Source organism: Engystomops pustulosus, chromosome 1 (assembly GCF_040894005.1).
Source record: "Engystomops pustulosus chromosome 1, aEngPut4.maternal, whole genome shotgun sequence".
NCBI lineage: Eukaryota > Metazoa > Chordata > Amphibia > Anura > Leptodactylidae > Engystomops > Engystomops pustulosus.
This window is the reverse complement of record NC_092411.1, coordinates 37,766,487-37,782,952: the sequence shown is the minus strand read 5'-3', so window position 1 is coordinate 37,782,952 and position 16,466 is coordinate 37,766,487. Positions and strand designations below refer to the sequence as shown.

At 44.4% G+C, this 16,466-nt stretch overlaps 1 protein-coding gene across 13 annotated transcripts in view; it reads right to left on the bottom strand.

Annotated features, from left to right (window-relative positions):
- Positions 1–16,466, bottom strand: part of ANKRD31 (ankyrin repeat domain 31) — a 72,022-nt gene that overhangs the window by 13,036 nt on the left and 42,520 nt on the right. For 11 of the 13 annotated variants that reach the window (XM_072138347.1, XM_072138442.1, XM_072138416.1 and 8 more), the window contains 4 exons: positions 8,715–8,790; positions 6,504–6,600; positions 4,183–4,859; positions 1,421–1,563 (listed from right to left, as the gene is read on the bottom strand). In XM_072138347.1, coding sequence (XP_071994448.1) covers positions 1,421–1,563; positions 4,183–4,859; positions 6,504–6,600; positions 8,715–8,790 — 993 coding nt within the window. Of the gene's footprint in view, positions 1–1,420; positions 1,564–4,181; positions 4,860–6,503; positions 6,601–8,714; positions 8,791–16,466 lie in introns of all 13 variants that reach the window. The other 2 variants (XM_072138424.1, XM_072138433.1) reach the window with 2 other exon arrangements.

Genomic DNA, 16,466 nt, shown 5'->3' with positions numbered 1-16,466 from the left:
GGGGTGCTGTGGGTGGTGTCATTTTTTGTGACTTTTGATGGTGTTTTCTCTACTATAATTTTTAGGACTGTGCGATCTTTTGATCAGTTTTTATAGATTTTTTTATATTTTTCAAAATGGCAAAAAAGTGCCATTTTCAACTTTGGGCGCTATTTTCCGCTACGGGGTAAAACGCTGTGAAAAACCGTTATTATATTTTGACAGATCAGGCATTTTCAGACGCGGCAATACCTAATTACTGTTTATTTATATTTATATGAGTTCTAGGGAAAGGGGGGTGATTAGAATTTTTAGGTTTTTTTATTATAACTTTTTTTTTAACTTTTTTTATTTTTACTTTTACTATTTTTCAGACTCCCTAGGGTACTTTAACCCTAGGTTGTCTGATTGATCCTATCATATACTGCCATACTAAAGCACCTTTGTGCCTTACTGTGCCCCTGGAGCCTGTCTGCACGATGACTCACCTCTCCCGACTCCAGCGGCGGTCTCTTCTCCTAATACAATGCGTGTCGGCTCTGTAAGATTTGAAGGGCCAGCGCCGATAATTGGCACTAACTGGCCGCCTGCCAAGATATATTCCTGCCCCTTCCTGTTTCCCTTGCCGGATCTTTGTGCTTCCATGGAAGCTGTGTTCCATGCTCTTTGTGATTATCAGGATTTCCCGCTGTAACCTCGATTCGGTTCATCATTCCGATCCCATGTTGCCTGTCCTGACCTACCTCTATGCCCCCCGACTCTGAACCTGTGCTGCCTGTCTCCTCCTCCTGCCTGTCCTCGACCACAAGTTTGCCTGAAAGTTCTGTACTACGCCACCATGGACAAAGTGGCACCTGTGGAATGACCTGGTGCTATCACGCTGCAGCAAGTCCAAACCACTTTGCGGCGGGCTCTGGTGTAAACCGGATGCCACTTAGATTCAGGTCCCAGATGTCATTTTACATCGTCCACGGTGGTCCAGTGGGTCCACTACACCTGGTTCCTGACAGGTACCATGGATAACAAATATAAGAAGATTACCACAGTCACTGTGCCTGAATCTATGAGTAAGTGTCCCTGGTTTATCATCAGGGATTTTAGTGACATTTCCTTTAACTTAGACCAGGTAGTGTGCTACGTATAGTAGTTTTGTTCAAAATCTGGGAAATTTAGCTCATCTATTCTGAAAAGTACAATATTGCAGTGTCTTATACTGCCTTGTAGTACTGGGTACTTTAGACATTGAGCAGGCCCACATCTTTGTGGAGTTGGTGTGTTCTCCCCTTACTTTTCTGACTCTCCTCTTTGCATTCTTCCAATACTCTAGTGTCACTGACATGTCACTTGGCTTCCCATGAAATGTGAGATTAGATTGTTATAACCCCTAAGTAATGTTAATTGAGAGTAACTGCATTAATAATTGCATTAAAAACACACTAACCTTATCAGATACATATTTCCAAGTCACTGAAATGTTATCTCCTAGAATAGCTTTGACCCACTGAACTGGACCTCTGAAGACAACACCAGAAGAATCGATAACCTGCCCATCACAAAGCAATGTGGCCTTATGGCTGTAGTCCTGGAAAAGGCACAAATTACATATTAATTACATTGCATGATTATCAATATAGTGAGGAAGAATATTACAATAATTATCTTCCACTCAGACAGCAAGGCCACCTGAGGGCTTACTAGAAGTGTCTGAGTGTATGTGTCATACCTTGCCTGTCAGAAGTGCTGTGAATTTTGGGGAGGTGTGTATTGTATGACATTGCTATTATCTCTAGATCAAAAAATGTATTTTAACATTAAATTAAGAAACTTTTCCTGTGACTCAGATGTGTCCATCTCTGTGTATTTTCCTACACTTCTGAGGTCAGTGTTGTACTAGGCTTGTAATGTGTTGTCTTCATGTGGATCTCTGGGGTCTATTATTGAGCACTTCAGTCTATTTTGGCTAACGGGCCTTTTTTTAAAATTGTTTTAGAAAAGTCTCCTAGGACGACTCAACGTAATCAGAATACACAATGATTATTATGCAAATACTTCACTCAGCTTCATTACAATCAGTGTCCTAGGGGAGAAACTACTTTAGAAAATGGCAATAAATAATAAATATAATTTCTATGGTTTATTTAATACAGGCATTTCTGTAAAGTAAAAAGTTTACGACATTACGATATCACTTAACATGAGAACCACATTTCTATTTACTTATGTATTTCCAGCATCTTAAAAGGTTTAAAATGCTAAAATTAATGTGTTCCTTACTGATTGTTATTTAGACTCTTTAAATGCGGATTTTAAAAACTGATTAAAGGAAATGTACCTTTAATGTACCAAGTGGTATTGCTGAAAACACAATTTCAAAATTCAAGATCTTGGGAAAGCTGGGTGCCTACATAAACACATTACACACAGAGTTTCCTGAACTGTCCAGACAGCACTAATCAACCTGAGCTGGAAGACTCATACGCAGCAGCTGGGCGATGGTGCAGCGATTGATTACTTCTGTTTGTCAGGGACAACACAGTGATGATGTATTCTCGGCTTATGCTGGGCAGGACAAGGCTGGAGCAGTGCATAATTAGGGTAAGAGGAGAAGCGCTGGGGCAGCCATAGCAGCGACAGGGCCTCATTAACATAATTTTATATTTCTTTTTTTTGTCAGCAAAATAACTTGGCTCAGGGATTAAACAAGATATGTTTCTGCATCAGTGTTGCTACAGCATTCTCAATGTATGTTTGGTTCGTAATGCATAAAAGCAAACTGTAGATTTCCTTGAAAAAAAAAATCTATTACTTTTTACTAAGATGTTATTATTTTCAGACTACATTTCTTTCTTCTATAGGCTGTCCCTGTTTTAAGGACACCAGACTTACAGACGACTCGTAGCTACAGACGGACTTCTCTGCCCACTGTGACCTCTGGTAAAGCTCTCTGGATGCTGCAATGTCTGTAATGAAGCTTTATTGATAATCCTTGTTCCCATTACAGCACATAATTGTGAAAATCCAATTGTCACGGGCACAGGGTGTCCGTAATTAAGCTTTTTGTTAATCCTGGTTCTTATGACAATCCAACATTTTTAAAATCCAATTGTCACAGAGACCAAAAACAAAATTTAAATTCAAAAGAACAAACCTACAGAACCTGTCGTGTATGTAATCCGACGACTGCCTGTAGTAATGTAATGATGGGTCAGTGTTATCTATATGGAGGTCTTTGTACAAGAAAGGGGAGGAGATAAGCTGTGACATCATCTATTGTCAGTAGTGATGGGTCAGTGTTATCTATATAGAGGTCATTGTACAGGGAGGAGGAGGAGATAAGCTGTGACATCATCTATTGTCAGTAGTGATGTAATGAGGGATCAGTGTTATCTATATAGAGGTCATTGTACAGAGAGGGGGAGGAGATAAGCTGTGACATCATCTATTGTCAGTAGTGATGTAATGATGGGTCAGTGATATCTATATAGAGGTCTTTATACAGGAAGGGAGAAGAGAGAAGCTGTGACATCATCTATTGTCAGTAGCGATGTGGTGATGGGTCAGTGATAAGGAGATGATCTGTGACATCATCTATTGTCAGTAGGGATGTTATGGTGGCATTTTTATACATACAGTCTTTGACTATTGCATAAATAGCCCTACAAAATAATCACGTTTCAATCTATAATATAGCTTAGTTGCAGAGGGAAGCATATAGTATTTTTTTTTAAATATACACCGTGACAAGAATGTTTATATTAAAAATAGGTTAAAAACTAGGTTATTTCTGTTCTCTTTCCTTCTTATTAAATGTAAAGAGTCACAAGCAGCACTGTATGTTTTAGGCAATGTCATACAGAAGAAAGTTGGTATTCTACTTTTCGAGTTGGTGAAATTCTGTGGTGAGTTTCTATTTGTTAATTTGTGATGTGGATAATGTAGCCAGTAAGTGATGTAAAAAGAGTAGGCATAATAATTGGCATAATTGGCATGGCATAATAATTGCTCCTTAAAATGACTATCACATGGCCATCGTCCGGCAAAAAGGCTTAATGCTATAAGTTGAAGAGAGACAAAGACTAGGATCCAACTTCATGTAAATATTATTTCACCATCACAGATTACAATCGCATGCCCTCTTCTCCTTAAAATAATACTGGGGAGAGAGCACTGAGAAATTGAATTTAACGAAGCAAATACATAACTTTAATATTTCAGTAACCTGTAGCTGGAAGCTTAGCACATCTACTCCCGGTTTTAATTTCCCCAGCTTCATAAGTTTTTTCAATGGAAACGTCTTCCTGGTCCTATCGGTTTCTTTACATTTCTGTTTTACAGATGCAGCTTTTTCCGTAATATTTGATGAGATGTTCACATATGTTAAACTATTAGATTTATTTCCTGGTACTTTAGAGTCTAAACTTTTATTTAATATAACAGAACATGAATCCGAGGATAATGGTTGTAAGATGTGCTCATCTTCCGATATCGGGGAGGCTGTGGGAGGCTCTGCGGTTCTTCTTATCTCTGAACCTGAATTGCATCTGCTAATTGTCCTGTCAGGCTGGTTGCTTTCGATGTCTGGCATCTCGTCCACTGCTGGCATTTTCGTTGCCATGGTACTTCCATTAGTGAAGTTGGCTTCGAGCCATTCATTAGCTGCACATAAAGCAGATATCTGATTCCTTTGAGGAGATGTATCATGCAGATTTGAGCTTGTCTCTCCATTATTAGCATTTGATCTTTGGCTCTGTTGAAGTGCTTTTATTTTCAGTGTTGCTTCTTTCTGGTTACGGACGACCTGCAGCAAGGTTTTCTGGTTAGACGCTAGTTTTGCCATCTTGTCTCTCAAAATTCCTTGATTAAATGACTCTGCAGACGCCCTTTTGGTAATAAAATGCAAAGGAATCAGAATCATTACTAACCACATGCTTCCCTTCACAAAACTATCTCCCCAATATTACAGTCCCTGTAGCAAATATGACAAAGGCTAACGATTCCTTCCAGTCTAGTGTCATTGGTGTTATTCTTCAATTAGTATTTTACAGCATTACATACCTTAGACATGGCAGAAAAGAATAAATCCAAAATAAGCCTGGAATATCAAGCCTTTGTATTAAAGGAAATCTACCATCAAAATCCAGCATGATAAACCAGGGACACTTACTCATAGATCCAGGCTCGTGACTGTAGTAATCTTCTAATATTTGTTATCCGTGTCTTCTTTCCTTCTAAAATTTTTTAAATTATGATAATGAGCCAAAATGGCTCTGCGTGTGTTTTATGTTGTTACACTGTCTAACCTCCCCCTCTGCTCATTCCTTATGTACACAGAGGGAGGTGGAAGTACTCCTGCACAGTGTAACAGCCTGTGAACCTACAGCACAGTGGGACTCATTAGCATAAATGTAAAAGTAGATTGCTGGCTATGGGTAACAAATATAAGAAGAGTACCACAGTCATGGTACCTGGGTCTATAAGTAAGTGCCCCTGATTTCTCATGGTGGATTTTGATGGTAGATTTCCTTTAACTCAGACCAGGCAGTCTAAAGTGCCATGTATAGTAGTTTTGTGCAACTTCTGAGGCATTTAGCTCCTCTTTCCTGTAAAGTTAACTATTGCCGTGGCTAATACTGCCTTTCAGTACTGGGTACATCCGACATCAAGGAAAGCCACGTCTTTGTGGAGTCGGTGTTTTCTCCCCTTACTTTACTGACTTTCCTCATTGCATTATTCCGACAGTCAAGAAACATACTGAAAGGTTGGCTGGTTTATCAAAAGTGTTTAAAAGTTAGAACAAAGTGAGGCTAGACAGCCTTATGCTCCATAGTTATAACTATATATAAATATAAAATATAAAGTGACTTTGCAAATAGCCTGGATTAAAAGTTTTCTCTTTTGTCTGCAGCTGCTTTGAAGATCTAAATGTCTCTAAGGTAAGAAATAAACTGTGTAGTCTGAGTCATTTTATCTTCCAATTGTTCCTTACTTTTTGTTAGCCACATATGTATGCAACAAAATGTAGACGACAGAGATAGTGACTTTTAAATCTATATAGCTGGCCTTACAAAAGAATTTTGAATTTAAAATGATTGTAGAGTAAATGTCTCAAACACTACATAGAGTTTGTAGTAAGTTAAAATAATTTCTGTATTTGATTGATGGGGGTCCAACTCTTTGCACTGCAGCAATCACCATTTTTGGTTATAGATACAACTCCTTACTTTTGGAAGCCACATGCTTCTCAGTAATCTTGTATCACTGCTTAAAGATAAAATGCTGTCGCGATGTGTAATTCCTGGTACAGTCGCTCTTATGTGGAGTATGGGCTAATCCTAGCAAACAAAAACGGAACAGAACGCCATGGGTGTCTACCTATGGATATGCTATAAATTTTAAATACCGGTAGGTTATGTAGGGGATTAAATTACTTTATTATAGGGCCCACTTTGTTCAGGCAAGATTTAGACAAGAATCTAGTGGTGAAATATTCTTCAAGGGAGGAAATAAAAAAAGAATTCACCGACCTGTATTTCTTCACAAGGCTGTCTCTTTCAGTGTTCTGCAGATTTACTATGTCATTAAGAACATTTTCTATCTCATTAAGTTCTTTAACACATTTTTCTGTTCAGATGAAAAATGGAAAATAATTCAATAAAATAAATCTTTAGGATTCATAAATCCTACGTGTAGCAGAAAAAGTGCATGTGATAATAGGACATGTTCAAACACCCTTAGAGACCTAAAAAAATAGTAGCATTTTAATTTTAAAAAAATTATATTGAAATCATCCCCCTTTTGCGCTAGAACAGGTGTAGGGAACCTATGGCTCGGGGGCCAGATATGGCTCTTTTGTTGGCTGCACCTAGCACTCAGACACATCTGTAATAAATAGTGATGGCTGCTGTGTGTCTGTTAGACTGATCACCGGACAACGGCAGCGATGTTACCGCTGCCTACGTCCTTTGTATGACCAAGGTGCTATTGTGGCCATCGTCTAAGCCTGAGTCAAAGAGAAGAGTGTGGGAGCAATGAGGAGCTGGCTGCAGGGAGCGCTGGTAAGTGAATATTCTTTATTTTTTTTGCTGTGACTACCTATCTACCGGGGAGCATGTGCTGTGGCTACTTATCTACTGGGGGTATGTGCTGTGGCTACCAATCTACCGGGGAGCATGTGCTGTGGCTATCTACTGTGGGCATGTGCTGTGACTACCTATCTACCGGGGAGCATGTGCTGTAGCTACTTATCTACTGGGGGTATGTGCTGTGGCTACCTATCTACCGGGGAGCATGTGCTGTGGCTATCTACTGTGGGGCATGTGCTGTGGCTACCTATCTACTTAGGGGCATGTGCTGTGGCTATCTACTGTGGGACATGTGCTGTGGCTACATCTACTTGGGGGCATGTGCTGTGGCTATCTACTGTGAGACATGTGCTGTGACTACCTATCTACCGGGGAGCATGTGCTGTGGCTGCCTATCTACTGTGGCGCATGTGCTGTGGCTACGTATCTACCAGGGAGCATGTGCTGTGGCTATCTACTGTGGGACATGTGCTGTGGCTACCTATCTACCGCGGAGCATGTGCTGTGGCTATCTACTGTGGGACATGTGCTGTAGCTACCTATCTACTTGGGGGCATGTGCTGTGGCTACCTATCTACCGGGGAGCATGTGCTGTGGCTGCCTATCTACTGTGGCGCATGTGCTGTGGCTACCTATCTACTGGGAATATGTGCTGTGGCTACCTATCTACTCGGGGTATGTGCTGAGGCTACCTATCTTCTCGGGGTATGTGCTAGGGCTAGCTATCTACTGGGAGGCATGTGCTGGGACTACCTATCTACTGGGAGGCATGTGGTGGGTGTCAGGATTTGGAGTAATGCACCCCCTGGACCACCATGAATGATGATGTAAGCAGAAACCTGGGACCAATCAGCGGCGCTCTAAATCTGCAAGTGCCGGCGCGTGTAGAGGTGAGTGAGCTCAGAAAGAGGCGCCGCCACAGAGAGGGGCACGGGTGTGCACCCGTAACACTGGGACCACCTATCTACTGAGGGGCATGTGCATATTGTACAGCTCTTACAGAATAACATTTTAAAATATGTGACGTTCATGGCTCTCTCAGCCAAACACGTTCCTGACCCCTGCTCTAGAATGTAGAGGTAAAGAAACAAAATTATTAACACTTGATACAATTTACAAATGTGCTCTCTGAAATCCATACAAAATACAAATCAATGCACTGAATTCTACAGAGATGGAAAGGAAAAGGACGAGAAGAATTATGAGGCAGACAGCAGAGAGTTAAAAAGTCATTTCTTTACTTTTTAAGTGTTTGATATCCTCAAGAAGACAAATAATATCTTATATGTTCTATTCTCACAGGGTTATAATATAAGTAAAGGTCATCAATATAAAATTCCTGTAAAACCACTTTAAGAGATTTAAAAACCCACATAAATTATTTTGTCAGTGCTTCTAAGAAGTTATTTTTAACAAGTGTTTGCACAAGTCCTACAGAGAACTCTAAATTAAAACTCCCCATAATTCCATACCCAGAACATGCTGCATTATAAAAGAAACCATTGACCTCAAAAACATCACAAAAAGGCCACAGGCTGAATCACGTTAAGTAGTGTGTTTCATATTTCACATAAGCATGTGACATTTTACACTGACATCCGTCCATTTTTTGCTAAAAGAACAAAATTAAAAATAAAAGAAAAAACATTTTACCAGAATTTTCAGATGCTTCTTTAGACAGTAGTTTTTTCTGTTTGCTTTCTATATCATGTAAAGTGTTCAGGATTTCCTATGGACAATAAATTTTTATTTTAGAATCGTAAAAGACCAAAGACAAAAATGATGATCCTTCTCTGTAATTTTTTTTTTAAAAGTATTTATTTTTGCAGTTTTTGAATTTTTATACAAACATAATAAACAAAACCAGAAATCAAGATTGTCTGTCACATATTTCCTTCCCCCCAATACAGGATTATTATACAACAGCCATGGTAACAGTCAGGTTCTTACTGCGTTTCAAAACTACCTGAGGGATATTACATAGTAGATAACAGCAGGATACTGCAGCCAGACATCTTGATACAACACAAATAACTATTGACACAGGGACAATCAGTCACACACACACACACATACCAGCACGCTCAGTCTCCTTCATCATGGAGAGGAGTATATATCACATGTGATTATAAGGCTGTATGGGGAGTCGCGCACCATCTGGACCAGATGCGGTCAAACTTCTGGGGACACTTCCTGTTGGTATACAGGGACCGGTAGTGGGGAATGACACTATTAATGAGTAGTATCCATCTTTTTAATGGAGGGGGCTCCTGGTCCTTCCAGGTCATCACCACCACTTTTCGGGCGTAGTATAGGACAAACCTAAAGAAAATTTTTTCATAGTGGCCATTGACAACTTCATTTATGATGCCGAGGAGACACACAGAGGGAGATAGTAAGCGTGGGAAATCAAAGTGTAAATTAAGGAACTCCAGCACTTCGGACCAGAAGACATGGACCCTAGGGCAGGACCAGACACAATGCAGGAAGGATCCGACTTCAGCCCGACAGCGAAAGCAAAGATCATTAGGCATTGCTCCCATGCGAAACAGTCTAGCAGGGGTGAAATATACTCGATGGAGGAATTTAGATTGGATCAGGAAGTCCCTCGCACTCACTACAGATGTGAAGTAGGACAGTTCGACCTCCCTCCAGTCATCATCTGACAGGTCAGGGATATCCTGTCTCCAGCGTTCACAGGCTCTATCAAACGGTCTGGACTTTTGCTCTTGTAGGAGAGCATAGCACTGAGTGAGTGGCTTAGGGAGGTCCGGGGTACTCATCAGAGTCTCTAGTTTGGAGAATTTCACTGTCAGGCTGAAGGAGCCGAATTGGGCTTTGAATGCGTGTCGCAGTTGCGTGTAATGGAAGCTGGCCGTATTGGGTACAGTATGTCTCTCCCTTATCTCGTTAAAGCTGAGTAACTCTGCTTCCGGGGATAAGAGCTGGCCTACAAATTTCACCCCTGCTGCCCCCCACATTGTCCAGCCTGGGAGGGAGAGGAAGTGAGAGAGCCACGGATTGAGCCACAATGGAGTCCTAGGCGAGAGAGGGGGAGAGCTGCTCGGTTCTACCAGGGATTGTGCCCTACGCCAGCACACCGCTACCGTACGTAGGGGAAGTGGGGTATCAGATGGGGACTTATACCTGTACAGCAGGTTTGTAAGGGCCTCGTAGGAACCTACCAGGGCACCAGCCAGTGCAGTAGCTGCATTACCCATGTCTATATCTATCCACCACTGGGCATATACTAGCTGGGAAGCCAGGTAATAAAGATACAGATCCGGGGCAGCCAGTCCACCCCTAGACTTGGGAGCCTGAAGCAGCGCTAGACTGAATCGCGGGGCACTACTCTGCCAGTAGAAGGACCTGAGAATGCCGTCCAAGCGTTTAAACAGACTCTTAGGAAGTAGTATAGGGCAGGCATGGAAAAGGTATAGAAATTTTGGGAGAAAAATCATTTTAAATATATTAATACGCCCGTACAAAGACAAGGGGAGAGTGGACCAGGCTTTTAGGCGCGATTCCGTTGCAGCTATCAGGGGTGTAATGTTTAACTCCGTAAATGCCTGGACCTTGCGTGACACCTGGACTCCCAGATATTTAAAGGTGGACACCACCCGGACTGGGACGGGGAGGGAGTGTACCCCTACCTCAGATAAGGGAAATAGGGCCGATTTGTCCCAGTTAACCCGAAGGCCTGAGAACCCCCCATAACGTTCTATCAGGGCCAGAAGGGATTCCAGAGAGGGGCCCACATCCCCAAGGTATACAAGTGTATCATCGGCATAGAGAGATACCTTTTCAATAATAGTACCTCTAGTTATGCCCTTAATGCCCTCAGAGTGGCGGATCGCCACAGCAAGGGGCTCAATGGCGAGTGCGAAGAGGAGGGGAGATAGTGGGCAACCCTGTCTAGTGCCCCTGGCCATAGGGAGAGTAGGTGAGATGTTAAGGTTGGTCCGCACCCTAGCCTTGGGATCGTTATACAGTAGCTTAACCAATGCTGTAAATCGAGGGCCAAAACCCATTCTAGGCAAAAGGGTCCACAAATAGGGCCACTCCACAGAATCAAACGCCTTACAATTGTCTAAGGATAATATAAACCCAGGGTCTGGAGACCGCTCTGCCTCTGCAATGTTCAGGTGTAGTCTTTGTATATTTATGTCAGTTCCCCTCCCAGGCATAAAGCCTGTCTGGTCCGGGTGAACCAATGATAGTATTACTTTGTTAAGCCTTGTTGCCAGAATTTTTGCTAGTATTTTAACATCTGAATTTAGGAGGGAAATTGGGCGGTATGAGTCAGGAAGCAGGGGATCCTTGCCAGGCTTAGGAAGAACTACAATAAGGGCCTCTCGCATGGAGTCGGGGAGGGAACCACTATCAAGCGCATCGGAGTATAGGCTGAGGAGAAGGGGGACCAGAGTCTCACAGTTATCCCTATACCACTCACCTCCCAGCCCATCAAGTCCAGGTGTCTTACCGGGGGGCAACGATTGGATGGCCAGTTCCACCTCCTCTGCCGAGAGCGGAGCATCAAGCTCCGATGACTGTGCCTGTGTGAGCCTCCAAAGTGGAAGACTGTCAAGGAATCCGGAGATCTCGACGGAAGAGGCGGACAATCTGGAGCTGTAAAGAGAAGAATAGTATTCATGAAATACCATGTTAATGGCCCGGGGTTCTGTGATCAATGCTCCGTTACCATCAACAATAGAGGGAACGGAAGCACAGGGGCGTTCAGCCCGCGATAAATACGCAAGCAGCTTCCCGTTTTTATCTCCAAATTCAAAGATGGACGCTTCCCTGGCTAGCAGGCGTTTGCTGGTGCGCTCCTTCACTACAGCTAGATGGTTCCTCTGCGCCTGAGCCCAAGTCTTTTTATTCCCCGGAGTAGGTTTCTCTAGATACTCCTTTTCTGCAGTCACCAGTACAGCCGTCAGCCTTTCCTCCTGGGCATTCAAGGACTTCCTATGGCCAGCTACCCCCGACATGAATGCCCCCCGCACCGAGGACTTGTACGAGTCCCAGACTAGAAGGGGATCAGGATGGGTTGAGTGTACATCCCAGAACTCGCTGTGCGCTGCCCTAACAGTACTCTGGACCGCTGGGGACAGGAGCCAAGCCGGGTGCAGGCGCCATAAGCGGGAGTCGCTGGGAGGGCCTATAAGGAGACTAATGAACAAGGCGGAGTGGTCTGACGCACTGCGCGGGCAATAGGATATCTGGTCAACGTGCTGCATCATATCGGGGGAGACAAAGGCCAGATCAATCCGAGAGAAGCTCTTATGAACAGAGGAATAAAATGAATATTCTCTCTCTTGAGGGTGTTTACTACGCCAAACATCGGCGAGGTCTAGAGAAGTGAGCCACTCGTTCAGACGGACCGAGCCTGTGTCCAGACCACTTGTACGATCCAAGGAGGGATTAGGGACGGCATTGAAATCACCAATACAGAGTAACGGGCTTGGAGGCATAGCAGCCAGCTTACTGGATATTAGATGCAATACTGCTGGATCAAAGGGAGGTGGGACATAAATAGACGCAATAGTAAAGGTAAAACCCCACAAGGCACAATGTATGACTACATAACGGCCAAAGTGATCCGGTGCTACCTGTATGACCTCTATGGGAAGCGCTTTGGATATGAGTATGGATACTCCCCTGGCGTAAACAGAGTAGGAGGAATGGTAACCTCTAGCCACCCAGGCCCGCTTCAGGGAGAGGACCTTCTGACCCGTAAGGTGTGTCTCTTGGATACATACAATATGGGGGGCCTGACGCTTAATGACATCTAACATCAGAGCCCTCTTGAATTTGGAGTTAAGTCCCCTCACATTCCAGCTCATTACCTTAAGTGAAGACATCTTAGCGGAAGGGAAAGGGGTGTGGGGAAGGAGACGTGAGCAACCAAGCATTCATCCTTTCATACCACAAAGACATAGACAGACAGACAACAGTGAGCATAACAAATATAACAGAACTGAACTAACAATCCCAAGAATACAAACCCCCTGTCTAACACCCTAACAGCAGTAGTGTAGACCTATACCCACTAACAGTCAAATAGTAGAACAGTGGTCCCTAACTCAAGACAAACCTACACCATTTGTCCCGGGACCTTCAACCCTTAATGAATAGATGATCAGGAGGTTATTAGGCAGCCATATTTAGAGAGAACCAAGAGGAAATAGGGGAGGGGGGGGGGGAAGGAGGAAGACGCAAGGAGGTAATGGTAGGGGGAGGTAATGGTAGGGGGAGGTGGGAAGGGGGGGGGGGGGAGGGAGGGAGAGAATGGAGTGCCATAAATGGCGCACTGGTCAAGATGACCAAGAGGAAAGCGCAAATCAATCACAGGGTACATTTGTGAGGCACGTAAAGTGTAAACAAATATTAGAATACTGTAACAGTGATTTGGGACCCCTGGATAACCACTCAGGACCAAGTCCAGCACAGTCACTGCACATCAGACAAAAGGATATGTGAGTCCAGTCACTCAGGAGGTGCGGGCCTTGCAGCTGGAGCCCGTGGAGCTGCATCAGCCCAGTGAAGTGCTTCGGTTGGGCAAGTGAAGAATCGAGTCTTCTGACCATCCACTATTCGGAGCTTGGCAGGGTACATCATGGAGTATTTATACCCCTTGTCACGGAGACGGGCACGGACCTCGGTGAATTGTGCTCGCTGTTTCCTGACGGATGCAGAGAAATCAGGGTAGAAGGACACTCTGCTGTTGGCATAGAGAATTTCTCCCTTGGTACGGACAGCCCTGAGGATAGAGTCCCTGTCCCTAAAGTGCAGCAGCCGGGCCAGGAAGGGTCTTGGATTGCCCCCTGGGGGGCCAGGGCGGAATGGCACACGATGGGCCCTTTCTACTGTGAAGAACGGGGAGAAGGTATCTGCAGGAAGCATATTTTTGAGCCAATTTTCAAAAAAGGATACCGGGTCAGACCCCTCCACTTTTTCGGGGAGGCCAACCACTCTGACGTTGTTCCGTCGCAGGCGGTTTTCGAGGTCATCAGCTCTGTCGATGGAAGCAGACATTTGGCGCTGAAGCTCTCTTATCTGTGTCGGCATAGGCCTCTGGACATCCTCCACTTCAGATATTCTGCTTTCAGTTTCTGTTATTCGCTCTTTGGCTTTGTGAACATCGTGTCTTAAAAGAACAAAGTCCTGTCGCAGCTCATCCACCTTGGTAACCAGTTTGGATTGGCACCCATTAATGGCCGCCAGCACCTCTGCAAATTTGCGGTCCAGTTCAGTGGCCACGTCAGGCGGATCAGCGCCCTCTTCATAACTTACAAGCTGCGGCGGGCTCTGGGAGCCCTCAAAGAGGGAGGGAGAGGAGTTTGGGGACCCCTGAGGAGAGCAGGGCTGTGTGCGGGAGAATCTCCCCAATTTTTTTGCAGCGTTTGACTGTATCTGTGCAAGAACGGCTTGTGATGTGGAGCATTCCTGCGCATCCAGGGGTTCCAGGGACTGGAATGGAGGATCTTCATGGATGGATTCATCATCCGATGGAGGCGCAGACACCCCGGACGCCGCTTTTTGCAATTTAGCCGTCCTCCTCCGGTTACCCATGGCGTCTGGACAGAGGGGGCCAGTGATAAACAATCGAGGAGCCTAGCGTCCAGTAATTAGCAGAGACACAGTCCAAACCCACGTGGACTATTGCAGCGGCACTGCAAGGGTTAATATAAAACAAAACCCAGGAGCAGGGGGTCACTGGGAGTATGGTGGGCTGCACAGCTTGGGGTCCCCAGGTGAGAGGAGGGCAGCAGCAGGGGAATTACTTCCCTACCTTATTCCTGGCTGCAGTCCGGCAGTGACAGGGTTAACCCTGCGCGCCTAGGCCTCAGGCAGCGCAGGGGAGTCCAGTAAGATGGCGCCTCCGGCCGGATACAGGGCTGGCTGGAGCGCTGCCACGATCCCCCAGGTCAGCAGCACAGCGGGTCGGCGGCACAGCACGGGGGGGGGGGGGTTCCCTCCCCCGGTATTCAGCACCTCTCCGGTATACAGCCGCGATGCCGGGCGGCTATGGTCCCGCCGCCGCTCGGGACACGTGGGAGGCCGCAGGAGGTGAAGTGCTGGAGGGGACCTCACGGAGCCGGTGACCGCCGCGATACCGCCACCGGAGTATGGGGGCAAGTACCCGCGGCACCGGGGAGCAGACTGGAGGGGGTACAGGTAAGGATGGCTGCCTGGGAAGGGTGATAGGGTGCCAGGTCCCGGGAGCTCCGCGGTGCACGTCCTCCTAGGTCGGCATCAGGCCACGCCCCCCATCCTTCTCTGTAATTTATATAGCATTTAAATTAAACAGAAAACTTTTGAAGGAAACCTGTCATCAGGATTTGACATTTCTACCTGATGATAGGTTCCCAAAGCCTTTTCTATCAATGCCATGTGTTTGTTCTACAAACTTAGAAAATAGATAAATGAATACCTCAATCCCTCCCAGCAAGCATTATTGGGCCATCTGGGCGTCAGCTTCAATCAAACGATTCCATGTGTAGTCGAGTCATCCTCCGTTATACTCCCTCATCCCTCCTCCCCTACGTGATGCCTGCAAGTGAGGCAGGGGATGAGGGAGTATGATATAGGATGACTCAAATACACGGGGACGTCCACATGACTCGATGATAATCGCTGGTGCGGGGCCCGGTATTCTTTTATCTACTAAGTTTTTGGCACATTTAAGATTTATAAAAGCACTCATGATACCAAAGGATGTTGGAACCTGTCATCAGGAAGAAAAACTTTTCATCTTAAAACAGAGTCATTATTGTGTCGTTATAGTGATAACATTCACTAACAGGCTGTTTTTAATATCTTTTTCCTAAAAATAAATTTAAAAAACCCCAAAAAAACGTATAGCCTGACCCAAGATTTAAGTAATCTGAAAGCACCATTTAAATAAAACATGACACATTTTTGTGTAAACATTGTTAACAATCACCTTTTAACTGCAGGTAAACATTTCCTCCAATTACTAGGGACCACAATATCTCTGGTTATAAATGGGTTAAAAGAACTAGCATGTGGCATACCTCTCCAATTTTCCATTAATAAAAACCTTACCTGCTGTGTGTGAGTAGAATGTAATGTGTTTAGTCAGTTTACACAAATATCCCCATTTGTGAATAACAAGTACAATTAATTTACTGTGCTTTCTGGCAGCCTACATCATAGTAAATGAGGTTACCATTGACATTATACAGACTGGTGGCGGATGTAGGAACAATAATAAATGATGATGGAATCTATATCTGTACTCAGAATCTGAACTCTGACAAAAGCTAATTATTTGTGCAGCCCATTGAATTCACTAAATATATGTAATATATATATATATATTATATATACACTCACCGGCCACTTTATTAGGTACACCATGCTAGTAACGGGTTGGAC